This window comes from Mytilus galloprovincialis, chromosome 6, assembly GCF_965363235.1.
Source record: "Mytilus galloprovincialis chromosome 6, xbMytGall1.hap1.1, whole genome shotgun sequence".
In the NCBI taxonomy this organism is placed as follows: Eukaryota; Metazoa; Mollusca; class Bivalvia; order Mytilida; family Mytilidae; genus Mytilus; species Mytilus galloprovincialis.
Window position 1 is genome coordinate 100,655,127 of NC_134843.1, and position 27,980 is coordinate 100,683,106.

General features: G+C 32.4%; 1 protein-coding gene across 3 annotated transcripts in view; it reads right to left on the bottom strand.

Moving 5' to 3' along the window:
- LOC143080959 (uncharacterized) overlaps positions 1–27,980 on the bottom strand; it is a 134,159-nt gene that overhangs the window by 15,000 nt on the left and 91,179 nt on the right. For all 3 annotated transcript variants that reach the window (XM_076257158.1, XM_076257160.1, XM_076257159.1), the window contains 10 exons: positions 21,967–22,104; positions 20,207–20,374; positions 15,056–15,264; positions 11,520–11,677; positions 10,508–10,677; positions 8,877–8,924; positions 4,434–4,472; positions 2,923–3,040; positions 1,194–1,309; positions 936–1,050 (listed from right to left, as the gene is read on the bottom strand). In XM_076257158.1, coding sequence (XP_076113273.1) covers positions 936–1,050; positions 1,194–1,309; positions 2,923–3,040; positions 4,434–4,472; positions 8,877–8,924; positions 10,508–10,677; positions 11,520–11,677; positions 15,056–15,264; positions 20,207–20,374; positions 21,967–22,104 — 1,279 coding nt within the window. The remainder of the gene's footprint in view (positions 1–935; positions 1,051–1,193; positions 1,310–2,922; positions 3,041–4,433; positions 4,473–8,876; positions 8,925–10,507; positions 10,678–11,519; positions 11,678–15,055; positions 15,265–20,206; positions 20,375–21,966; positions 22,105–27,980) is intronic.

The window sequence follows — 27,980 nt, forward strand, 5'->3', positions numbered from 1 at the left end:
AATTTGATATTTATAGCATTTTGAAGCAACCTTCAAACAATTTTACTTCCAAGGAGCATAGGAACATATGTCATAGGTATGACACAACAGAATTAGTTAACACAAAGGTCACAATAGCCAAACACACTTTTAATTTGCACTATTTTGAAACTTCATTGAGATGTTTTTGTTAAACATATATCATATTGAAATGATGCGATGACTTACAAGTTGGATAAAAAGCCATAATTTCCATGTCCCTAGCTCTGTTGTTGCATCAAAGGACCAAACAAATAAATGATTCAATAGGAAGTGCACAATGGTAATAGTACAAAAGAAATCAGAGCAGTTTTCTATGCAACTGGGTCAACACTGTATGTACCGTTTTTATCTCTTTTTAAATGAAAAGTAAATTTGTAGAGACTGGCAGTGACACTACTAGATTCCTATGTAAAGTGACATTGTGTAATAACTAAATTGTGATAATATCAGGGGTTATCATGAGAGAATTTTCGATGAGCAAGTACACATACTCGTTCTCCCAACATAAAGGGGATGACATAATAGTGGGATCCTTTCATTTTTTGTTGATGCACTCCCAAAAAAACCAACTCCTTCATTTTCTATAAGTCTATCTAGGACTTTATTTTGACAGCACCAATAACATTATATTCAAATAGTATAAAAAGTATAGATTTATTTGACCAGCCCTCTTTAACATTTACTGTTCACTTATTACAGTTTATTCTTCATTTTATAACTTGATCAGTCACTTTGAACACAATTCCTTCCTCTCATTCATTTTGTGGTTACCAAATCACATTAAAAACTATGAAAATCATGTATCCCTGTTGATAGGCTTTTTTAAATTTTAGCAATTGAGTTGTCAGTTTACTTTTGACTGATGAGTTTGATTGTCCCCCTTGGTATATTTTGCCTCTATTTTACAAACTTACAATTCTTTACATCTATAGAATCCTAGATTTGCTTGAAGACATTCACATTTGTATTTACAATCATCAATCCATGTGTCATCCTGTCCATAATATTGTCCTTTGTAAAAACAGGTATCTAAACAGAAGAAAAATCATTAATATACTAATAATATACATTTAATGGTAGTAAATCACCTTTCCTCATCTCATGACAAGAAGCAAATTGCGAAAAAGAATACTATATCTTTGGAAAACAGTGCAGTTGTTTCTTGTACTTACTTGGAGGGGCTGTGATAATTCCTCCTCTATCTGGTCTACATTCAACATGACCACAACATTGGCCATTTGGTATCACCACTTCACATAACTTAGGCAGATGGTCATATATAGGACAACTGAAAAGAAAAGTAACCGCATTTATTTCCTGGTTATAGGAGGGTAGAAATATGAACAATTTTTTTTTAGATTATATAAGAAAATCTAGCCTTAAGCAGACATTCAAATTTTTCTGGGAAATGTTTTATTTTTGTCAGCAGTTTGTTCATCAAGTACTGTAAACCAACTTATTTTCGCGGATACTTTATTTCGCGTTTTACCCATTCTAGTCTATTTCGCGGCTATTTCATTTCGCAATTTTCTCATTTCTGGATATAGTTTAATAAGGAAAGATCAAAGTTTTACATATTCGCGACGATTTATATTCGCGTTTTTTTTTACTCGCGAAAGTCGCGAAAATAAGTTGGCTTACAGTAAAGATGTATAAGTGAACCAAACCTATATGAACATTTAGAAAATGTGTACAAAGTTTTCTGTATTAACATTCATAGTTTGTTCTGAATGTCAAAATCTGATGTTATGCATGTGCAAAAATTTTCAGACCATACGAATGCAACCTAAGATTTGTGTTTCTTGAAGGCCTCTTTGAACCTCTTGGGATTGTAAAGGTAAAGCTGTTGTGTGTATGCCCTTATGTATAATGTTTAGCAAGAAGAACTAAAAAAAATATGTTTATTAAGATTTTCTTTTGCAGGAAAAGATTGGTTTGCTTTTGTACAAAATAATTTGACTTCATTGAACATATCAGCAAAAATCACCCTTCAGATAAGCCTCAAGTTCTTTATACGAAAATGCCTATTAACAGATATTGACTAGAATCGAAAAGGGGAATTATGAGTTTGCTTAGGCCACACCTATTATATAAGTTCTTTATATATTTTTATAAAAAGAAATGGGGATGTGGTGTGTTATGTTAAAATACTACTACAAAAGACTGCTCGAGTATACAGCAGTCCTTTGTCAATGATTTCACAGGCAAAATAGAAAAAAAGCACAAGTTTCAACCTGTTGATGCAGCAAAATAAGTAACAAAAACTGTTTCTGGCCAAAGTTGATTTGAAGTCAACTGATAAATCTGTTTGCATCAGTCAATGTAACTGGTTATGGTTGACTTTTCCTAACTGTCAGACCCATACCTTTATTGATAAAAAAATTCTTTGCAACATTTCAATTATTCTAAAAGTAAACAGAATTTACAAATGTCATTTCAGCTTTTATTGTACTGTTTAATAAGTAGAGTAATAATGTTTTCAAAGTAACTCACAATTATCATGTGATTTTCAACCTGATTTTGCTTCGTTTTTAAAAACGTTTGTTGCTTAATTGATATGCAAAAACACTAAACTGGTTCTTTCTCCTAAACCTGTGATTTTTTCAGTTAACACCTTTAACCAAGACCCAGTTAATATGTCTTGGGTCCCTTACTGATCTCTGATAAGTGTTCAACAATGCTTTCATTTGCACTGTATCTTGATGCTGTTGGTTCCATTCCAAAATATAGAGCACCAAGTATTGGTTCCATAGTATCCAATGATATAAGGAGTAATATATAGAGAGGTTTTGATGGAGACTAGTTATGTGGATTAATGGCGTAAATTATATTGCTTCAATCTTAAATTCCATTTCCAAGTTAACTGCATAATTTTTTTCTGCTGGATATCTAACAACTTACAGAGCATTACACGAATAATGTCCACTTTGTTCATCATCACAGGTACAGTTGTAATCACAACCATCTTCCCAGTTGTCTCCTTGGTGATAAAGTTTTCCTTTATACAGACACCCACCACCTAAAAATAAGACAATATTATCTGATATCCTCAATCATTGTTCATGGTAATATAATGTTCCTCATACAGATATTTGGAATGATTGATAACATAATTCTTCTAGTTCTCATTTGATTTATCGCTTTCATAACACGTTGATTATTTTCATAACACGTTGATTATTTTTATTTCATAAACGTCTTGTTTGTTTAATCTCAGTTTTTCATTGGACAAAATTTGAATCTGACGATTGATTTCCTTGCTTTACTCTAAAATTTCCATTGTGACATCATCAATAAAGGTGATCATGTCTGATGATGTCTCATAGAAAGAACACATCTTTTTGCAGCTCATTCGCAAATAAGGATCAAACTGCATATTGTTTAAAATAGAAGATTCCACAACCATATCTCTTGAAATATGATATTTAACCAATCTCAACAGTATAATTTAAGAATTTAAAACACTTGATGAGCTGTGCATTTTTAAAATTTGAAAATTAAACTGTCTCATATGGATTAACACATGATATGCAGTAGAAGAATCTATACGTTATACTACTTCTCAACGATGATACAATATACACCCTTACATTAACATTCTGTTTACCCAATACTTATATGTTTATTCATAATATTTCAAATCATATAAAAGCTTCAGGAACTTTATAGGCTAAATGCCAGTTAGTTATTCCATGCTCTTCAACTTCATACTTTATTTGGCCTATTTAACTTTCTTGGATTCGAGCGTCACTGATGAGTCTTTTGCAGACGAAACGCCCGTCTGGCGTATATACAAAATTTAGTTCTGGTATCTATGATGAGTTTATATGCAACACAAATTCAGTCAAGCCCTCATAAACTTTCTGTTTACAAAATATTTATACATTGTTCTTACACATATTGGCCATATATGAAATTTGCATTGCCGTTGTCTTCAACATTTCAAATGAGCTCTCCTAAAGATGCTATCAGACTTTATGTGCACATGCTTTTAAATTTAATGCATTTACAGATTCATATGAAACTCTCCGCCAGCAATTAAATGACATAGAAGTTAACAACTATATATAGGTCACTGTCTGGCCTGCAACAATGAGCAAAACCTATAAATAGTAAGCTATAAAAACCATCAGTGTTTTTAATCAAATACAATAATATTCAGACATTATCACACTGTTTGAAGTGATAATCTTTAAAAATAATTGAATTTAGAGGATCAAGAGCTTACATAGGTTGTATCATAATTTTAGGACTCTGTAAACATTTTCATAATGAGATGTAAAAAAAATTTTATAACATGGGTAAAGTTAGAGGTTAGCTGGATAACCAGACACAACTTTTGAATAGAGTTACATATCCTATCTCTTATCACAGAAGAATATATTTTTCAAAAATTAAAAAAAAGAACTTACCTGTTGTATTAACTGTTGGTAGTACCACATTGTTTGGACCTGTAAAATATAAATAATACATTTACAAGTATTATAAAATGATACAAATCAAAAGATAATGGTTTCAAGTCCTGTGATTTCTAAATCTTTCATTGCTACTTTCAATAACAAATATCGCTTTTTATGGTAATTAAATATTACAAGAACTTAATTACCATTCAGGTTGAATATAATAAAAGAAAAATAACAAAAGAACCAAATTCTGAGGAATATTCTAAATGGCAGTCCCTAAGCAAATGGCAACATCAAAAGCTCAACCCAATAAAAGAAATGGATAACAACTGTCATATTCCTACTTAGTACAGGCATTTTCAATTCTGGTAAATTTCTTTTTCACAATTTTTCTTTCTCTTTTGTATAAATAAAACTAGAGGCTCTCAAGAGCCTGTGTCGCTCACCTTGGTCTATGTGCATATTAAACAATGGACACAGATAAATTCATAACAAAATTGTGTTTTGATGATCATGATGTGTTTGTAGATCTTACTTTACTGGACATTCTACTTGCTATAATTATCTCTATCTATAATGAACTTGGCCAAGTAATTACAGTGGAAAATATATTCTAAATATTTTCAAAAATTTACCAAAATTTATGAAAATTGTTTAAAAATGACTATAAAGGGCAATAACTCCTTAATTGGTCAACTGACAATTTTGGTCATGTTGACTTATTTAGATCTTACCTTGCTGAACATTAATGCTATTTACAGTTTATCTCTATCTATTATAATATTCAAGATAATAACCAAAAACTGCAAAATTTCTTTAAAATTACTAGTTCTGGGGCAGCAACCCAACAACAGGTTGCCTGTTTTGTCTGAAAATTTCAGGGCAGATAGATCTTGACCTGATAAACAATTTATTCATGTCAGATTTATTTGCTCTAAATACTTTGGTTTCAGAGATATAAACCAAAATCTACATTTCGCCCCTATGTACTATGTTTAGCCATGGCGGCCATCTTTGTTGGTTGGCAGGGTCACGCCACACATTTTTAAAACTAAATACCCAAATGGTGATTGTGGCCAAGTTTGGTTAAATTTGGCCCAGTATTTTCAGAGGAGAAGATTTTCTAAAAGAATACTAAAATTTTAGAAAAATGGTTAAAAATTGACTGTAAAGGGCAATAACTCCTTAATGGGTCAACTGACAATTTTGGTCATCTTGACTCATTTGTAAATCTTACTTTGCTGAACATTATTGCTGTTTAAAGTTTATCTCTATCTATAATAATATTCAAAATAATAACCAAAAACAGTAAAATTTCGTTAAAACTTCCAATTTAGGGGCAGCAACCCAACAACGGGTTGTCCGATTCATCTGAAAATTTCAGGGCAGATATATCTTGACCTGATAAACAATTTTATCTATGTCAGATTTGCTCTAAATGCTTCGTTTTTGAGTTATAAGCCAAAAACTGCATTTTCCCCCTATGTTCTATTTTTAGACGTGGCAGCCATCTTGGTTAGTTGGCCGGGTCAACGGACACATTTTTTAAACTAAATACCCCAATGATGATTGTGGCCAAGTTTGGTTTAATTTGGCCCAGTAGTTTCAGAGGAGAATATTTTTGTAAAAGTTAACGACGCATGACGACGCCGGACCCTGGACGTAAAGTGATGGGAAAAGCTCACTTGGCCCTTTGGGCCAGGTGAGCTACAAAGGAGTGATTTGAAATTGTAAGACAAGGATGGCATTAATGTCACAATGTATAGTCTTAGAGTCACAATATTTTTTTAGTGTTTTATTAACTGGATGAAAACAGGATATTCACTATCTTGAATACAAAATAATCACAGCTAGTGAAAGGAATGATCTGTTTTAGTTTGATTGAATTATTTCATTTTGTCATTAACCTCTGTTGCAATGGCTTATCAAATTTTCAACATTTCTGATCATTTCAGAGAGGTGACCTCTGTCTAGTGAGAATGTTTTGGCACTACCATGATGTTTAATATCATCATTGTGCTGTAGCAGAAGTTCAATGGTGTTTTATCTAGATGATATCAGGGCCTCACAATTGTCATCAAACCGATATGTATGTACTGATAGCACCAGTAATGCAACTTTATATTAAATATCAATGATCTCTCACATGTAGTTTCTATCAAACTAACTGTAGCAGAAAACTTAAATCCGTTGAAGTCCTGTCAATCTTGCTGATTTCTTTCACAATCTTTCTATAATAACCAACAAAGTTGAAAATCTATGCGACCTCTACTAGTGATGTTTGTTTTTGTCAATTCTTTATTTTTCTTACTTGGCTGAAATACGCTCAATACAATTCTTGGAAAATATGTGGACTATTTATTTAACAATCTCTTTAAGAAAAAGCATTTCTTGGGTGACAATATCAGTCCACTCTGTGAAACAGTCTATAGACTTAATAAATGTTACGCATAGCTAGATTAACATACATTTTAAACAGATGTTGAGATAAAGGTTGTCTATGATATCTTCCATTAGCTACTGTTGTGTTACTGAATTATTAACATGTCGTCAATAGAACACAGTTGTACTCATTGAACCTTAAAGGTCATAAAATGTTCTCTATTTGCAACTAAGATTTCTTTAATCTTTAGAACAGGGTAAGAATCACTAAGAGTCGAGTTGTTTAATTGCCTATAGTCAAAGCAGAAATAGCTTCAAATCTATCTTTTTACAAAAGACTATGCTAAGCATAGTGAATGTTATCAACATATGACGTCATCTGTAAGAAATTGCTGAAGGAGGAAAGGTTGTCTATGATATCTTCCATTAGCTACTGTTGTGTTGCTGAACTATAAACAAGTCTAAAATGGAACACAGTTGGACTCATAGAACCTAAGAGGTAATAGGATCTTCTCTATTTGTATCTAAGATCTTACTGAAGAGACATGTATTGTCGAAATGCGCATCTGGTGCAAGAAAAATGGTACCGTTAATTTTATTACTACCACTGGGTCGATGCCTCTGCTGGTGGACTATTAGTCCCCGAGGGTATCACCAGCCCAGTAGCCAGTACTTCTGGCATGAAAATACGGATTTGTTTGTGTTATTCAAATTTGCTGTTACAAAATGATAGAAATTATTATAAATTAAGGAATGTATCTCTCTCATGCAAAGCTCTGATTCCTTTCACGGATTTGGCTATACTTTTTGGACCTTTTGGATTATAGCTCTTCATCTTTTATATAAGCTTTGGATTTCAAATATTTTGGCCACGAGCATCACTGAAGAGACATGTATTGTCGAAATGCGCATCTGGTGCACGAAAATTGGTACCGTTAATTTTATTACTACCACTTGGTCGATGCCTCTGCTTGTGGACTATTAGTCTCCAAGGGTATCACCAGCCCAGTAGCCAGTACTTCGGTACTGGCATGAAAATACGGATTTTTTTGTGTTATTAAAATTTGCTGTTACAAAATGATAGAAATTATTATAAATTAAAGAATGTATCTCCCTCATGCAAAGCTCTGATTCCTTTCACGGATTTGGCTATACATTTTGGACCCTTTGGATTATAGCTCTTCATCTTTTATATAAGCTTTGGATTTCAAATATTTTGGCCACGAGCATCACTGAAGAGACATGTATTGTCGAAATGCGCATTTGGTGCAAGAAAATTGGTACCGTTAATTTTATTGATCTTTAGAAGAGGGTAAGAATCATGAAGAGTCAAGTTGTTTAATTGCCTATAGTCAATGCAGAAATAGCTTCAAATCTTTCTTTCTACAACAGACTATGCTGACCATGGTGAATGTTATCAACCGATGAAGTCAGCTGCCAGAATTTGTTGAAAGGGTGTACCAACTTCCAAAAGCATTGCAGGTGAAATGAATACATGTTGCTGCTTAAATGGCCTTTCATTCTTCCTTTTTATGAGGTGGTGAATCCTATCAGTGTTACCAATAATAATGTATGAAGAAGTAAAGACATATCCACTCCAACAAAGAAGTTGTCGTCCTTGTTCTTCTTCTAGTAAATCTGACAAAATCATACAAACAAGACATCCTGGCTATTGTATACAGTGTTTTAATGTTAGAAACTGAGACTTGTTGAACTTCACACCACAAGGCATTTCATGTAGTGATAGGTATTGTTGTAACGTTGCTGATATATACTGGTTCTAGTCAATTATCATAAATGTTGAAAGAGAATTGTATAAATCAAAGCACATATCATCATAAATTACCAACAACCTTATATAGTACAGAACATGTCTTCCTACCCTTCAACATTGTTTTTATGGCATGGTTCTTATCATTGGCTTTATATCAATATCATACCTATCAATTCTTTATTTAAGAAGTTCAATGTGCAGGATGAAATGACCAATTTGAAACTGCCCTTTTTTGATAATTCTCAGGAGAGGTGTTAAAGACGGCATCAGACACATGCTATATTTTGGATACTTACATTTACTATGTCCCTGGATAGTAAAGACATCTCCAACACCAGCTTTAGCTGTAAAAACACAATTAATCATTCATAATTCTCTATCTTTAATCTACACTTCATGACTACAAATTGTCCATCATCCTCCCAAATATTTCTATAGTAGCTAATATGACCATGAAAACAGTCCCCAAAGTAAAATTCAACTTCATGACAAACATGGTTTAAATACATGTATTTTTTTGTTGGTTGGAGAAAATGTTGCTCTTAAAATATCCTATATACTTAATTTCATGACTTTAGATTACTGAGAAATAACATGAACAAAGCTTACGTCTATCAAATATAAATATAGACCTGACAAACAGTATACTTTTAGTTTGGTATTGGACTGATTGCCACAGGGGCCTTGGTAGCCGAGTGGGTTAAGTATTTACTACTGTAGTTAATAGCCAGTCAACACTGAGGTTGTGATTTCGAAGCCTGCTCATGTGGGTGCACTCAACTTCAATCTTAATTGACTAGGATTGTTAGTTTTCCTATCGAAGATTGGTGGTTTTCTCCGAGCACTCTGGCTTCCTCCACCAATACAAACTGGCAGACACAATAAGCCTAAATGCGGTGCTTAAAAGTGGTTTACAAAACACCAAAAAATCAAAAAAAAAATCAACTGGTTGCCAAGATGCATAGCTTATTATAGGGCAACTAAGTATCCTTATAAATCACATGTTGACAACTAATTGAAGAAACTGAAGTGTATATGTTTATTTTGATGGAAGGCTGCTACAATGTTCCCACAATTGAACTTGAATTCAAAACTTAACCAAGTCTTTAATCATAGAATATTGTCATTTTTGTTACGGACTTCATTTGCAAAATTATCAAACTACTCCTCATGGAGAGCTGATATTTTCAGTATCAACACATATATTAAAATTATATTTTTAACGCTATTTTAAGAAATTGCCATTTGATCTTAGATAATTTCCTTTGAACAGATACTATTAAGGATATGCCATTGTCATAGGCACAATACAATACAATGATTATCAATGGTCATCTCATCTAGATTTTTTTCATCTCAAGCAAGAAAATTAATCTCATTGAAATGACCAACAGTAATCTACAATTATCAGCAATTTGTCTTAATATATCTCTATCGAATATGAACTTAAATGCAGTAGTTAAACAAACTTTTTCACTAGTACTAAATGCTGCTCTATTGGTTCTTTCTATGAATGATATTACATGCATAAATTGATCGATTGATGTGAATAGACATGAACAGTATGACATATAAAATTAATATCACTCTGACCTTCATTTATATGTTTTATTTATTATTTCACTCCTTTCATTCAATTTCTATGTAATCTAATAATATATTTTGAACTGATCAAAAAACATGTCAACCTATGGCAAACATGTGTATTTAAAATCTATACAAAGTTGATCTAGAAAAATCTCAAAATTTAAATGAACACATTCTTTGAAAAATTATCAATTTATGATAATTGAACATTGTTAACTATAGCTGGTTAAAAGCAATACAAGTTCATTTTTAATTTTCGCATATAGTTAAATCTCAATTTTTGAAAATTTTGTTTAATTAAGACTAATTGTCATCTTCAAATGATAGAATAAAGACTCACTATATCCCCAATGAGCTGAGGACTGTCCTGGAGCATAATAGAAAGCTGGTTTCTTATCTGTTTCAAGAAAGCATCTGTTTGCTGTAGATATAAACATCCAACCAGTTGAATCACATTTTGATTTATCAGCATTCTGACTTGCATAGAATTCTCTGAGGAAATCTGGATCTCTGAAAAGGTTATTGATTCCACAAAAACAATCAGTCCCAAGTTTATTAAATATCAAAGGGAAGGAATGCTAAAACAGGAACAAATTCAAGCATAACAAAATAAGAAGTGCAGGGCTGTAATAAAATACTTGAACAAAGTGAAACTGTAACCATATTTATATACGGATGTACTATTCAAAAACAATCTCAAATTTTCACACCCTTTTTTTTATACATGTCCCAGGCTTGTATCACACAAAAATATTAGGACTAAATTGATCTTAAGATATACTGAATACTTCCAGATTTACAAGAAATTGTGGAAATGTTGCGTGTAAATAGTTCAGGCACAAAGAAGCAGTGGCAAACAACTTAACATCCAGAAGGAAATACGTTTTCATGATAAACATTACTTACTTAGAATCTGTTATCTGAGAATTTAAGGAAGCTGGCTTGTCCTGTTTTGGATTTTTTTGTCAGATTTTCGGAATCCTCTGGTTTTATCCATTTGAATGCCTTGAAAATTTTTTCCCGGTAACCCCCATTTTTCTTTTTGTAAATCTTTTCATGTATAATGATAACCCATCTGTTAAAGTCTTATAAAATTTTAATAACTTTTTAACAGTTTTTGAGAACTTCAACTTGTCAATGATAAATCTATGAAAAGTCAAGAGAGAATATTTTCCAGCCAAAATTTCAATGGCTAATATCTCAAAAACAAGCACGGTGACCTATATATTTTTTTTGCTCTTTGAATTCCTTTATTAATCCCCTACCAATATAAACTAGTGTTTTCAAAAGTTAATTACTTTGAAACTGAGAAGCGAGCCCCCTTAAAACCATATCAAATGTATTATACTTACTGAGACATTGCAAAGTACTGTTTAGTTGTAGATTGTAAATCAACCCATGATGAATCTATAATTCTGCTAGGTGTAAACCAACTCATCTTATCTGCTCCTGTAGCATTGAACAACATGAAAGCTTTCTCTACACCATTTTTGTATATAGATACCCTGACCTACAATAAACACATTTTTTTAACTAATGTACCTCCTTTTCTATCATTCCAGTCGAATATCCTGTGAGTCCACAATAAAAGACAGTATTACAGGTTTTCATTACTTATTACATTTATAAAGGTCAGAATTAACCTTTATAAACATAACTGGAGGCTTTATAGAGACTTGTCACTCACAGAGGTTTATGTGCATCTTCATACAATGGCCTCATTAACAAATTAAATCATTCTGTATTAAATTCTTCTTTTTTGTTGAACATGCATTTCTGATTTTTTTTTTAGTTTATAGTTTCTCTGTTTTCTTCTAAAAAAAAAGTGTCAACAAAATTCACATTGGACACTTTTTTAAAATCCAACTGGTTGCGATATAGTTTGGTTTAATTTGAGCATGTATTTTAAGAGGGGTGATATTTGTAAAAGTTAATAGACATATGAATTGATGGACAACTTATTCCAAAAAAAAAAACCCAACAAAAGCTCACACTTGTCCTTTAGGCAAAAAATAATGAAACATCATAACATCACCAGTGAATTTTCAGTAATTATTTTAGTAAATAGGCATCAAGTCTATATGTTTAGATACTATTCATGACTGAGTTACATGGCTAAACAATCTCCATGTAAATGAGATGTGCAAATGCTTATACAACTGCATACCAAATACCATCATGACCATTGACTTATCATAAGTTGTTCCCAAATCTAAATACAAACATTAACTAGTAAACTACAGAAAAGTTTCAATGTCTATAAGAGGGGATGAGGCTATATAATCTCCATGGTAATGATACTTGCAAATGCAAATAAATTTGCATACCAAATATCATTGACTTCCCCTACAGAAAAAAAAGTTGAGGGCCAGTTGATGGCCATGTGACAGACAGTTGACGGCTTTAAAAAAGAAGATGTGGTTTGATTGCCAATGAGACAACTAGACCAAAATGACACAGACATTAACAACTTTAGGTCACCGTACGGCCTTCAACAATGAGCAAAGCCAATACTGCATAGTCAGCTATAGCTGTTTTAAGCAAAATAGTTGAGGGCTAGGTGTTGAACTAAGATCTTAGCTCAACCGAAACCTTGACAAGAATTGTATGTTTGATAGATGTCGCTAAACTGGCCCTCAACTGAAGCTGGGCATTAAGTTGAGGAAAAGTTTAGCAATTGATCTTTGGTTTACATATAGTTGAGCATTCAGACTTTGAATTTTTTATAGTTCTTCAAAAGTTGACAACCAGTTGAGCAATGCAGTTAGCCATCCTATCATGTTTTCTGTATTGGTTAACATTAGCAGTTCATCTTAAACTGATCTTACTAATAAACTGACTAACACCTGTCATCTAAGATAAGTTTCAAAGTAATTAGACTGTGACTGAGGTGTGAGGCCAAATATTCTCCATGGAAATGATATGTGCCAATGTTCATACAACTAAATACCAATTAACATTGGCCTACCACTAATGGTTCCCCTTGAATTGACCTAATCACAATCAAACTAATACTTGATAACTCAGAAAAAATTTCAAAGTCAATAGACCATGACTAAGGGGGCGGAGACAAATTATCTCCATGAAAATGAGATATGCTGATGTTTACACAACTACATACCAAATATCATTGATCTACCACTTGTGGTTCCCATAAACTGACATAAACACAAACTAATACATGTAAAATAAGCAAAAGTTTCAAAGTCAATAGACCATGACTAAGGGGGTGGAGCTAAATTATCTCCATGGAAATGAAGTATGCTCATGCTTACACAACTGCATACCAAATATGATTGACCTACCACTTGTAGTTCCCCATAAACTGACCTTATCACAAACTAATACATTTAAAATCAGCAAAAGTTTCGAAGTCAATATACCATGACTGAGGGGGCAGGGCCATATAATCTCTATGGAAAGGAGATGTGCCACTGCTTATACAACTGCATACCAAATATGATTGACCTACCACTTTTGGTTCCCCATAAACTAGACCTAATAACAAACTACTACATTGTTGACGCCACCGTCGCTGACGCTGGAAACAGCATACCTATGTCTGGCTTTTTGACTTCATCAAGGCGAGACAAAAAAAATGATTTATGTGTATAGTTTCTATTATTCAAGATTTTTTTATGGAAATGATTTTCATTTTTAAACCAAGTAGTACTCTTTCTCCTTTCAAGGAAATCATTTGGAAATACAAAAAATGATATGTTATATTAGTATATCCTCTTAGTTCATCTATGCTCATTTAATGGCTTAAATGTTCTTTCGAATGGTTTACAGATTAATGGTCTAATATCAAGCTGATAACATCTTTCTTTTAATCTTGTGATATTAATATTACCTTTTTCAGTGAATTTTTTTCACACTTAATTATGTTTATACAGTGTTAAAAAATCTTTTTAGAGATAAAATCGCATTCCTGTACTATTTAACCTGAAAAATCATTTCATTTTGTGACCAAATTCTTTGCAATCTGACATGGTAAAAAAGGAATTTAAATTAAAATCATTTTTGTGAATGTTACATGTTGCCAAAATTATTGATTGTTCCATATGTTTTGCAAAAAGTTATTATCTAAATGAAGTATAAGTGAGATAAATTTCAAAATCATAACAAGTATTAAAGCTATTGACATTTGCATCCCTACGGGTAGCATTCACAATGTATCATTATGCTATGATAAAGCAAACAATAGTTCAGAATAAATTTTATTCAAATTTCAAAAATTTTGGTCAGAAGATTTCAGAGGGGTTAATTTCCCAAGAAGTCATTATGCTACAATAAAGAGAACATTTTGTCCAGAAAAAATCTTTAAAATTCAAAAATCTTTGGTCAAAAGGTCTCAAAAGAGTAGATTTCACAAGTCAAAGTCCTAAAATTTCTGCAAAAAATATCAAATTCAAATTAAAATACAGAAAGTTAATTATACATAACATATAATCTTAAAGCACGAAAATTGCCAAAATATAATATTAGAAACAAAACAGGTATTTACAAGGTTTCATCATGCTACTGTACTCTTTAAACAGTTGAAGTCCTTCAACTTGTGCATAAATTGTAAAAATAAACAAAAATTCAGAGGAAGTGTGTTTTGTTATTAGATCTGCAACAATATTACAGGATTTCATTACTTATTACATTTTAAATGTCAGGATTACCCTTTAGAAAGATAGCTGGAGGCTTTATAGAGCCTTGTCACTCTCGTAAGTGTATGTGCATTTTCATCAACATGCTCTCAAAAATTTAAGACAAAAATATCAATCTCTTCTAAATTCTTCTTTTTTGTTGAACCTGCAATACTGTGTCTCCAGTTCTGGTGTATTTGTTAACAATGACTCTACAAATTTGTATCATTAAGATAAAACTGTGTCTATACCTTATCTAAACAAAGACTTGGCCAGTTGTTTGACAATCCTGGTTTGTAGTGTCCTGGGAAATTTGGTGTCAGTGAGTTGGCTCCGGGTTGGAATTGATTTATGGTCTTAGTTGAATTCCATAATCCAAATAGGTCAGTTACACCTGGAGGATATGTTCCTACTCCAGTCACTCCCTTCATCAATAGTACATAACCATTTGGTGATGGTGCTTAAAATATGTGATATCTAATGTTATGGAATGTATTATTTCAAATTCAGCAATACTTGTGTGCATTTACTTTTACGATTTTGTCAATTTTTTAAATTATTGAAATTATAACCCGGTTGCATTTTTCACAATAACTAAAACATTGCAATAATTTATGAATTAACAGTATGTCATATAAACTTAACAACCTTCTTTACATCATTAAATATATCAGAAATGAATATGAAAAAAAGTTTGTTAAAAGTACAGTTTCTTAAAATTTAGTTTAACTAACAGAGTACTTCTTGGAAAACCATCAAGAATATTCAGGAATGTATTTTAGTCCAATCAAACTAATATTTAACCTCAAACTAATTGCAACAGAAAATGTTTTAGTTCTAATCTATATATAATCAGCTTTTTCATTTTCCTATGGAAATCAACATTGGAAGGGGAAATAACTCTTGTAAAAATGAGTCTTTTTTGGGTTTTTTTTTCTTGAAATTTATGTAAAGTATGCTACTTTGATGGGGCTATATGTTTGTATTTGACTAAATTATATAATCTTCTGCTCATGAAATGTACAAAACCGAAGTGTTGTGAGTAGTTTCATATTTTTTTTGTGCATTTTTCATTAAAGAAATTGCAAATTTGAAGCTTTGTGACCATTTTAAAAATATGTGAAAATTTGGTATTGTTTATATCTGTATATTAATTTTTTTCAGCAAATTACTTCTCTAAAGAAACTTTAAACCACAAAAAGAAGAATACATGCTTAATTATTTTTATTAAATTTGAGATTCTTTACCTTGATATGTTGAAAAATTCAATAAATGATCAACTAATGAATTATAAAATCTGGATAATAGCTTGATAAAAGATATGAAAACACCTAAAGAATGGTTTTTTATACCCTAAAGACCAATAAAAAAATCAAGAATCAATACAATCTGATGTATAGAAGCGGTAAAGTTATAACTTTGTATCAATTTTAATTCATATTTCTGCCTTTTTTACAAGAGTTATCTCCCTCTTCAATGCAAATCTTCATAGGAAATTTAAATGGTGATTTTTTTGTCTTCCTCAAGTTAGATTTTATGGGACTTTTTTTCTGTATATTTGGGGTATAATGCTCAAGATTAAAACTTAAAAATCTTCTGTTGCGATTACTTTCAGGTTAGGGTCAAATTTATGCTAGATTGACTGGACTATTTGGCCAAGTCTTTAAAAGTGGATAAAGTGCACAATTTAGAAAAAAGAAAAATATTTTTTCAATTCATCAGGGTCTTCTCTGATTTTGACAATGTATTTACAATTTCACAACATAATAAACCTGTGTACTCAGTTTCAAATTGATTGTCAGTGATCTTGCATAAGTTACACATTGCAATGAAAGCATACTCGATACTTGTACTGATGGAACTGAAGGTTTAGGACATAAGTTACACATTGCAATGAAAGCATACTCGATACTTGTACTGATGGTACTAAAGGTTTAAGACATAAGTTACCAGGGGTCGAATTTAAGCTTTTTAGTGTACTCGCCAGCCGAACCAGTGGACTTAAATTCTACTGGTTCCGCCCAAAATTTACTGGTCCTGCAAAAATGACATTCATTTGATAACCACTAAAAGATGTAACATATGTTTAGTTTTATTTTCCTCAGCTGCTTTCCTCTTCTTTATTCCAATAGATGTTTGTGCTGTTCTATTTGTTCATGAGCAAGTACAAAATCTTACTTAAAATTTGAAGATCCCATGACAAAATTACATTTCTCGTCTAGGTCTGTCACTGCAAATTGTTCAAATGTTTTACAATGCATTACATTACGACCGACTTTACAATTTAACCATTCGAGATCTTTTTCCCAGGATATTTTATATTTGTTTCCTTTTGTCAGTTTGAAAAATCTTCCTTTTGAATGTCGCTTGATTAATAAATTTGTTTTGCCCGGGGATAACTCCTTCCAAAAATGTCCAAATTTTGTGTTGTTGTGTAGTGCGCTCACATGAGATATTAATTTAAAATTTTTAAAATAGTACCCCCATTACCCTAAAATAATATCTCAGGTTTATTGTTTTGTAAACAAACAAAGATAGAAATGCGATCAGTGATTTTAACGAAAAATTTCTACTGTTCCCCGGACCACCAGCTGACGAAATCTACTGGTTTCGGACCACCGGACCAGCGCCAATTTCGACCCCTGTAAGTTACACATTGTAATGATAACATACTTGATACGTGTACTGATGGTACTGAGGGTTAGGGCATAAGTTGCACATTGTAATGATAACATACTTGTAACTTGTACTGATGGTACTGAAACTTTAGGACATAAGTTACACATTGCAATGATAACATACTTGTTACATGTACTGATGGTACTGAAGGTTTAGGACATAAGTTACATAAAGTAATGATAACATACTTGTTACATGTACTGATGGTACTGAAGGTTTAAGACATAAATTACACATTGTAATGATAACATACTTGATACTTGCACTGATGGTACTGAAAGTTTAGGACATAAGTTATACATTGTAATGATAACATACTTGTTACTTGTACTGATGGTACTGAAGGTTTGGGACATAAGTTACACATTGTAATGATAACATACTTGATACTTGTACTGATGGTACTGAAAGTTTAGGACATAAGTTATACATTGTAATGTTAACATACTTGGTACTTGTACTGATGGTACTGAAGGTTTAGGACATAAGTTACACATTGTAATGATAACATACTTGATACTTGTACTGATGGTACTGAATGTTTAGGACATAAGTTATACATTGTAATGCTAACATACTTGATACTTGTACTGATGGTACAGAATGTTTAGGACATAAGTTACACATTGTAATGATAACATACTTGATACTTGTACTGATGGTACTGAAAGTTTAGGACATAAGTTATACATTGTAATGTTAACATACTTGATACTTGTACTGATGGTACTGAAGGTTTAGGACATAAGTTATACATTGTAATGATAACATACTTGTTACTTGTACTGATGGTACAGAATGTTTAGGACATAAGTTATACATTGTAATGCTAACATACTTGTAACTTGTACTGATGGTACTGAATGTTTAGGACATAAGTTATACATTGTAATGCTAACATACTTGATACTTGTACTGATGGTACAGAATGTTTAGGACATAAGTTACACATTGTAATGATAACATACTTGATACGTGTACTGATGGTACTGAAAGTTTAGGACATAAGTTATACATTGTAATGCTAACATACTTGTAACTTGTACTGATGGTACTGAATGTTTAGGACATAAGTTACACATTGTAATGATAACATACTTGTAACTTGTACTGATGGTACTGAATGTTTAGGACATAAGTTATACATTGTAATGCTAACATACTTGATACTTGTACTGATGGTACAGAATGTTTAGGACATAAGTTACACATTGTAATGCTAACATACTTGATACTTGTACTGATGGTACTGAAACTTTAGGACATAAGTTATACATTGTAATGTTAACATACTTGATACTTGTACTGATGGTACTGAAGGTTTAGGACATAAGTTATACATTGTAATGATAACATACTTGTTACTTGTACTGATGGTACAGAATGTTTAGGACATAAGTTATACATTGTAATGCTAACATACTTGATACTTGTATTGATGGTACTGAAGGTTTAGGACAGAAGTTACACATTGTAATGTTAACATACTTGTTACTTGTATTGATGGTACTGAAGGTTTAGGACATAAGCTACACATTGTAATGATAACATACTTGTTACTTGTACTGATGGTACTAAAGGTTTAGGACATAAGTTACACATTGTAATGATAACATACTTGTTACTTGTACTGATGGTACTGAAGGTTTAGGACATAAGTTACACATTGTGATGATAACATACTTGTTACTTATACTGATGGTACTGAAGGTTTAGGACATAAGCTACACATTGTAATGATAACATACTTGTTACTTGTACTGATGGTACTAAAGGTTTAGGACATAAGTTACACATTGTAATGATAACATACTTGTTACTTGTACTGATGGTACTAAAGGTTTAGGACATAAGTTACACATTGTAATGATAACATACTTGTTACTTGTACTGATGGTACTGAAGGTTTAGGACATAAGTTACACATTGTGATGATAACATACTTGTTACTTATACTGATGGTACTGAAGGTTTAGGACATAAGTTACACATTGTAATGATAACATACTTGTTACTTGTACTGATGGTACTGAAGGTTTAGGACATAAGTTACACATTGTAATGATAACATACTTGTTACTTGTACTGATTGTACTGAAAGTTTAGGACATGAGTTACACATTGTAATGATAACATACTTGATACTTGTACTGATGGTACTGAAGGTTTAGGACATAAGTTACACATTGTAATGATAACTTACTTGATACTTGTACTGATGGTACTGAAGGTTTAGGACATAAGTTACACATTGTAATGATAACATACTTGTTACTTGTACTGATGGTACTAAAGGTTTAGGACATAAGTTACACATTGTAATGATAACATACTTGTTACTTGTACTGATGGTACTGAAGGTTTAGGACATAAGTTACACATTGTGATGATAACATACTTGTTACTTATACTGATGGTACTGAAGGTTTAGGACATAAGTTACACATTGTAATGATAACATACTTGTTACTTGTACTGATGGTACTGAAGGTTTAGGACATAAGTTACACATTGTAATGATAACATACTTGTTACTTGTACTGATTGTACTGAAAGTTTAGGACATGAGTTACACATTGTAATGATAACATACTTGTTACTTGTACTGATGGTACTGAAGGTTTAGGACATAAGTTACACATTGTAATGCTAACATACTTGTAACTTGTACTGATTGTACTGAAAGTTTAGGACATGAGTTACACATTGTAATGATAACATACTTGTTACTTGTACTGATGGTACTGAAGGTGTAGGACATAAGTTACACTGGTGAGCACAATTTTCTTTGGCAAAGTTAATAAGTATACTACAAACATCTGGCCCAATTTCTGCACAGGCAGAGGGGTTCTTGTCAACACAGGAGGGTGTAGCAGTTGTCATCTGATCAGCTGAAAATATAAATATTCATATGTAGATTAAAGGTCATGTTTTTCTCTGGCTGTTTATGACGTCTTTACACTAAATCCATTGGATGTTGGATGTGTACAGATTGATAGTTTAGTCTTAGATGCATGATTTTTTATTAGTTGTTAGTTGCTTTGAGCTAGCTGTCAGATAACTGCGAGTACTCTCAGATCTGTTTTTTGGCATATTATATACTATACTCTGTGTAGTATTTCTATTTGTATCCATCTGATGAGTTCAGCTTTTTTCAACTGATTTTTATGGTTTTTTCTTTTGTTGTATTGTTAGGGTAAGAATTGTGTTATCTTCCTTAGTAGTTAAACCTAAAACTTTGAATTGTTTAATTATAAATTAGTTTCCTCAATTGAATCGTTTTATATTTTCATGATGGGGCTTTTCATAGCAAGCCTATGGATAGCTGTGTCATTGGCAATCATACCACATCTCATTATCTTTATATCATATGCAATATAAGTAATTAGATAGTTTTAGTCTTCTTGACAAGTGACACGTTCAGTTACATAATTTTGTAACTTGAAAATCTGAGTATTATATATCGTAGTGCTTATTATATTCTAAAATTCATAATGGTTTGTTAGTGACCGTATATTTTTTTTTGTGCCAACAGGTAGTCGATCACTGTAACAAATAATAACATAAACATAAATACACAATCTATCCCCTCTGAGTAACTAGGTACATTCATACTCTTTCTAATATAAAAATGAAAGTTATTTAGGTTTGAAACTATATAGCGTTCTTCCCATTTTTGAGGCTAACAGGCCATTAGTTTTCTCAATTTGATTGTTTCTTTTTTCTTCATGTCAGGGCTGTTTATAACCAACTAAATACGGTATTGAATTTCTTATTCTCCACATTTTTATATACAGAGAATAGGTCTGTAATGTTTCATTACCACATATATAGGTTATCTATATTATGTACATTCTAATCATTGCTAGGTCTTATGTCAGAACAAACTTTTGTTTTTATTACAGTGTTTAGTCCTCTTAGGTCTTATGTCAGAACAAACTTTTGTTTTTGTTACAGTGTTTAGTCCTCTTAGGTTTTATGTCAGAACAAACTTTTGTTTTTATTACAGTGTTTAGTCCTCTTAGGTTTTATGATCCCATTAATTTTTAACAGGACTGTGTTCTAACATTACTTTGAAAAGCCTTGTATTAAGAAATAATCAGTATATTATGGTTACGATGACTGATTTTGGAGGAATATGTTTTAATATGCAATAAAACAACTGTGTTTTAAAGTTATGATTAAAAGTCAATATTGATAAAACCACTTTTATAGTATTGACCTGTACTATTGGTGCAAATGAAAGATTATTTTGGTGCAAATGAAATGCCGATTGGCACAAAGGAAAAACACTGTTTTTGGGTAAAACACCTTTTATTACAATAGCTCAACACTAATTAGCATCTGATTGATTTTGATAAATCTTCGAAAAAGCAGAGAAATATACACAGGGTCATATGTAAGTTTTTCTTTCTTTACAGTTAACAAAGCAAAAAATTAAACACACTTGAAAAAAACTTGATATATTGTATCCTGAACTTACCACACATACTACAATGATGTTGACAGTTTTCTTTAGCCCATGGTACATACTCGTTGAAACAAACCTTTTTACCATATAAATCACAGTTTGGAAGTTTATCTTGGCATGAAGTTGTAGGTGTGGTCATACCAGGCTGAGCTGAAATAAGCAATGACAATTATTATTAATACTTAGGTGTCATCACGGGTGATTAGACTGTATTAAAATCTATGATTTCAAATGAGGAATGTTAAAAAAGATGTTTTAAGTTATTAACATTTTGTATTTGAGTGTTAGTTATCTTTTCACAGGATTTTTGTCTTAGTATAAATCCAGTTATATACTAGTCACGGTGCTGATGATAGTTAGGAATGTAGGTTTACATGGTGGCTTGCATTTTATGAGTACAATCAAGATAAATAACATGGTTTCTTTACATAAGATGTTTTACTTGTATATTTAGATTTCTTATTCAAAGTAAACATCACTTGTACTTTGCTGGCAAAACAGCTGGTATTGAACAACCAACAAATCTGAAGCAAATGTGCCTTTGTGCACAATAATGGTCTTATAATATCATTATTAAACACTCACTGTAGAAGGCTTATCTTAGGCTTGAGGAATAAAGCGAACTTTTAAGGAAAGGATGCCCCGCTGCACTTTTAAAGTCCAATTGCAAAGGAACAATGTACCATTTGATATGTAAAGTGTATAAATAAAGAACCAAAAGGCCAGGAGTGCAAATTAATCTTTCATTGATCACTATTTGTTACAAAGACTGTTTTGTTAACAGTTATTTTTAAATAATTTATATCAAATATCATCTTATTTTTATTTTCAGGTTAAGCAGTACTCCTGATCTGACTGAAACAGAAGTTATTATAATTGGGTGTGTGTGTGCAGCTATATCGGTAGCCCTTCTAACAATACCAGTTTTCTACAGTAATGACAGATATGCTGATGTTGTCAGTTATTTTACATGATGTGGGGTTATCAGGAATGTGCCAATAAGACAGCAATCCAGCAAAACAACAAAACACAGATGTGTTATAAATTAATCTTTTTGGTTGGCACACTCATCTGAAAGGTGATATCAAAGAGGTATAGAAAATGTACATTTATTTTCTTCAGCTAACCAAAGGACAACTGTATCTAAAGGTATATTACAGAGAGAAAGAGTCATTACTCATGGTTCTCCATAGCTGATCATGATGTTAAAATAGCACACACAAAACTTATCTAAAATCTAAAAGACTATCAAGAGCATAGGTAGTTACAACTGTCAACAAATGTGCTTAATGTCAATATATTTACTAATAAACAGTTGCGCCATAAGCGCATGATACACCCGACGTCTTGTGTGGAAATTTTATGCAATAATCATCAATAGTTTCTGCGAAAGTCTTAAGCAATAACCATTTATTGTTTTTGAGACACGGCGGGACATGTGAAACCCCCCCACCCTGTTTTCACAGGATTTTTGTCAAACCATCAACATAAATTAATCTTTTTTGTTGGCACACTCTTCTGACAGGTGATATCAAAGAGGTATAGAAAATGTACATTTTTTTTCTTCAGGTAACCAAAGGACAACTGTATCTAAAGGTATATTACAGAGAGAAAGAGTCTATACTAATGGTTCTCCATACCTGATCATGATGTTAAAATAGCACACACAAAACTTATCTAAAATCTAAAAGACTATCAAGAGAATAGGTAGTTACAACTGTCCACAAATGTGCTTAATGTCAATATATTTCCTAAAAACTGACTGTTCCTTTAATTCATTGCTAATGGTAAATCTGCAGAGAATTAAAAATGAATTAGGAATTCTCTGTTTACATGACTGGCTTAAGCTAAATAAAGTTGGAAAAGAAGCAAACTTATATAAAATTAAAAACCAATTGTTCAGAGAACAATTGAAGGTCTTTCCACTAGTAAAGATGTATTTTGATATTAAAATATGAAAAATCAGTTTAAAATGTTAGTTCCTATGGCTTTATGATGTATTAATATAAATTTAAAGCAAAGGTCAAAATCTAGAACGTCCTATTAACCTATGACCTTGACCTCAATTTCAAGGTCACAAACCAAGGACCTTAAATCAAAAGACCCTAGGTCTTTAATATGTTTGGTTAAAGAGTAATATCACTTTACACGTAATTCTAAATGTAAGATGGGCAAAAACTCCCATTTATTTTCTGCGCACCCTTTCAACCAAAATATACAAGTTAGGACATGTCGCAACTAACAATTTATGAAAACTTATTTGTCGATATGTCATACGGTATTTGAAAATCAGTGAAAATAAGCAAAAATCAAAATTTAGAACATGACCTTGACCTTTGACCTTGACCTCATTTTCATTTTTTGGGACCAAGGACCTCAAATTTGAAGACCCTAGGTCTCTATCACTTATGGTTTACCAGTTAGAAATGCATATTACTTATATCATTTGCATAAGGGGAAATAACTCTCATATGGAGTCTCTGCAAAGCTTCGGTCCAAATTAATTGCCTAATCCTGAAGATGTAATGAGCAATTTGGTAAAATAAATTTGTCGTAATCTTTTACGGTTGCGAAGTAGTAGTGGCCACAAGAAAAACGTGTTTGGGGAGATAACTCTTACAACGTAAAGTATTTTGTTACGCGGTTGTAAATTTTTAAAGCGTATAAACTATACGATATCATATTCCAAATATCTAAGCAACATCTTATGAAACAGCAAGACTACGCAAGAAAAAAAATTAGGCGGAAGAAAAAAAAAAATAATTAAAAACCAATTGTTCAGAGAACAATTGAAGGTCTTTCCACTAGTAAAGGTCTATTTTGATATTGAAATATGAAAAATCAGTTTTAAATGTTAGTTCCTATGGCTTTATAATGTATTTATATGAATTTAAAGCAAAGGTCAAAATCTATAACGTCCTTTTAACCTATGACCTTGACCTAAATTTCAAGGTCACAAACCAAGGACCTTAAATCATAATACCCTAGGTCTTTAATATGTTTAGTTAATGAGTAATACCACTTTACGCGTAATTTTAAATGTAAGATGGACAAAAACTCCAATTTATTGTATGCGCACCCTTTCAACCAAAATACACAAGTAAGGACATGTCGCAACTAACAATTTAGGAAAAAATATTTGTCGATATATCATACAGTATTTGAAAATAAGTGAAAATAAGCCAAAATCAAATTTTTGAATATGACCTTGACCTTTGACCTTGACATTATATTCATTTTTTTGGACCAAGGATCTCAAATCAAGAGACCATAGGTCTTTATCACTTATAGTTTACCAGTTAGAAACGCATATCACCTATATCAACTACATAAGGGGGAATAACTCTCATATGGAGTCTCTGGATAGCTTCGGTCAAAATTAAAATCCTAATCCTGAAGATGTAACAAACAATTTGGTAAAATAATTTTGTCGTAGTCTTTTACGGTTGCGAAGGAGTAGTGGCCACAAGAAAAACAGTGTTTGGGGAGATAACTCTTACAACGTAAAGTATTTGGTTACGCCGTTGTCAGTATTAAAAGCGTATAAACTATATGATATCATATTCCAAATATCTAAGCGACATCTTTTGAAACATCAATATTACGCAAGAAAAAAATTAGGGGGAAGAAAAAAAAATAATAATAATAAATATAAATCAATTGTTTAAAAACAATTGTTAACGGTCTTTCCCCTCTGAAACATGATTGATTTTTTATTACTTGCTTAATTAATTGATTGATAGATTGGTTGGTTGGTTGGTTGATTAATTGATTGATTGATTGATTGATTGATTGATTGATAGATAGATACATTTAAAGCCTCACGGAACACGTTGAAAACGGCATTGAGAGCGTAATTCCCGTGTTTAAACACGTGAGACCTAGCCTCTAGGAACACGTGAAAACGGCATTCAGAGCCTAGTGCCCGTGTTTAAACACGTGAGACCTAGCCTCTAGGAACATGTGAAAACGGCATTGAGAGCCTAGTGCCCGTGTTTAAACACTTGAGACCTAGCCTCTAGGAACACGTGAAAACGGCATTGAGAGCCTAGTGCCCGTGTTTAAACACGTGAGACCTAGCCTTTAGGAACACGTGAAAACGGCATTGAGAGCCTAGTGCCCGTGTTTAAACACGTGAGACCTAGCCTCTTAGAACACGTGAAAACGGCATTGAGAGCCTAGTGCCCGTGTTTAAACACGTGAGACCTAGCCTCTTGGAACACGTGAAAACGGCATTGAGAGCCTAGTGCCCGTGTTTAAACACTTGAGACCTAGCCTCTAGGAACACGTGAAAACCGTATTGAGAGCCTAGTGCCCGTGTTTAAACACGTGAGACCTAGCCTCTTGGAACACGTGAAAACGGCATTGAGAGCCTAGTGCCCGTGTTTAAACACTTGAGACCTAGCCTCTAGGAACACGTGAAAACCGCATTGAGAGCCTAGTGCCCGTGTTTAAACACGTGAGACCTAGCCTCTTGGAACACGTGAAAACGGTATTGAGAGCATAGTGCCCGTGTTTAAACACTTGAGACCTAGCCTCTAGGAACACGTGAAAACGGGTCCATGCAACATTTTTGTTGTATTGAAATTATGATATTTGTAGGAACATGCAAGGATATATACACGCCTATAAAAAAATCCTTGCATCTTCCTTTATAAATGTTTTTTTTATAGGGTTTCCCAGGATGTGTTTCTTATTTACTTATTAATCTTATTGTGTGTGCATTGTATTCAATTTTGTATTTAAAGTAAATAAAACCTGACCTGCATGGTTTGAAATGTACATGCACATTTGAATTTTTTTTCGAAAAGGGGAAAACCCCTTTTTCATTTTAGGTAGTACCGGATACAGCAATTGTGACGTCACCAAGCTGATATAGTCAAACAGATAGTTTATTATAATCCTTTGTAGATAGAGACGTCGTCCTGTGCACACCTATGTATAAAGATCAATGTGCAAACGGATTTAATTTTCTTTCATTTACAGGTCATTGATGTCGGATCGTGCATGCTCTTTTGTACACGTATCTACGGGAACACAGATTTGTTTTTTAATGCATGTTTAGAAGTTTGATTCTAGGATTGGACTACTTTTTACGAACTTTGGATTGATTTCTACATCATTGATTTTAATTTCTCAATCCAGAGATTGGAACGTAAAGCGGACTGCACGTGATTTGTACTGCTAACAGAAAATATATTTACTCGATTTATTTTACAGATAAACTATTGTCCAATCGCTGACCGCTGACCACTGGTCGACTTATTCATTGCATGCACACAAAAATGCTATAAATGCTGGTGTTATAGTACTTTAACAAAACGTTTATCGATCAATTTTCAGAAATACATGTACATGATTTGGAGCAGATATTTTATTGTGCAGGAATAGATTTGTATTTCAGAAAGAAATTTATTTATAAAAAAGATGGATTAGCAATTTTATAATAAAATAGAAATGGGTTTCCTAAAAAAAAAGGGGGGGGGGGTGTTAGATAGGTAGTTGTGGGCATTGGATTATTTACAAAGATAAATTGCATGTACGCATCATGAGAGCTGTAAAGTTTGAAGCTATAATTAGTAAATTTGTTGATATTTCCATTTCAGTGGCATGAAAACCCCCAAAATACTACGCATATTTTTTCGACAAAATTTCACGACATAAATAATGTCGCGACTAACATTTTGCTCACATTTTTTTCAAATTTACCCCTAACTTTTATCAAAGAAAAAGCAGTTTGAAGTGAATGTCAAAATTTAGATCATGACCTTGACCTTTGACCTTGACCTCATTTTTTAAGTTGGGACCCCAGGACACCAAATAAAGCGGTTCTAGGTTTATACGCCTAAAGGTTCATGAGTTCATATGCATATCACTTATCTCAAATGCAAAAGGGGAAATAACTCTCATATGGAGTCTCCGGATAGCTTCGGTCAATTTAAGATCCTAATCCTGAAGACGTAATAAGCAAATTGGTAAAACAAATTTGTCGTAATCTTTTACGGTTACGGAGGAGTAGTGGCCAC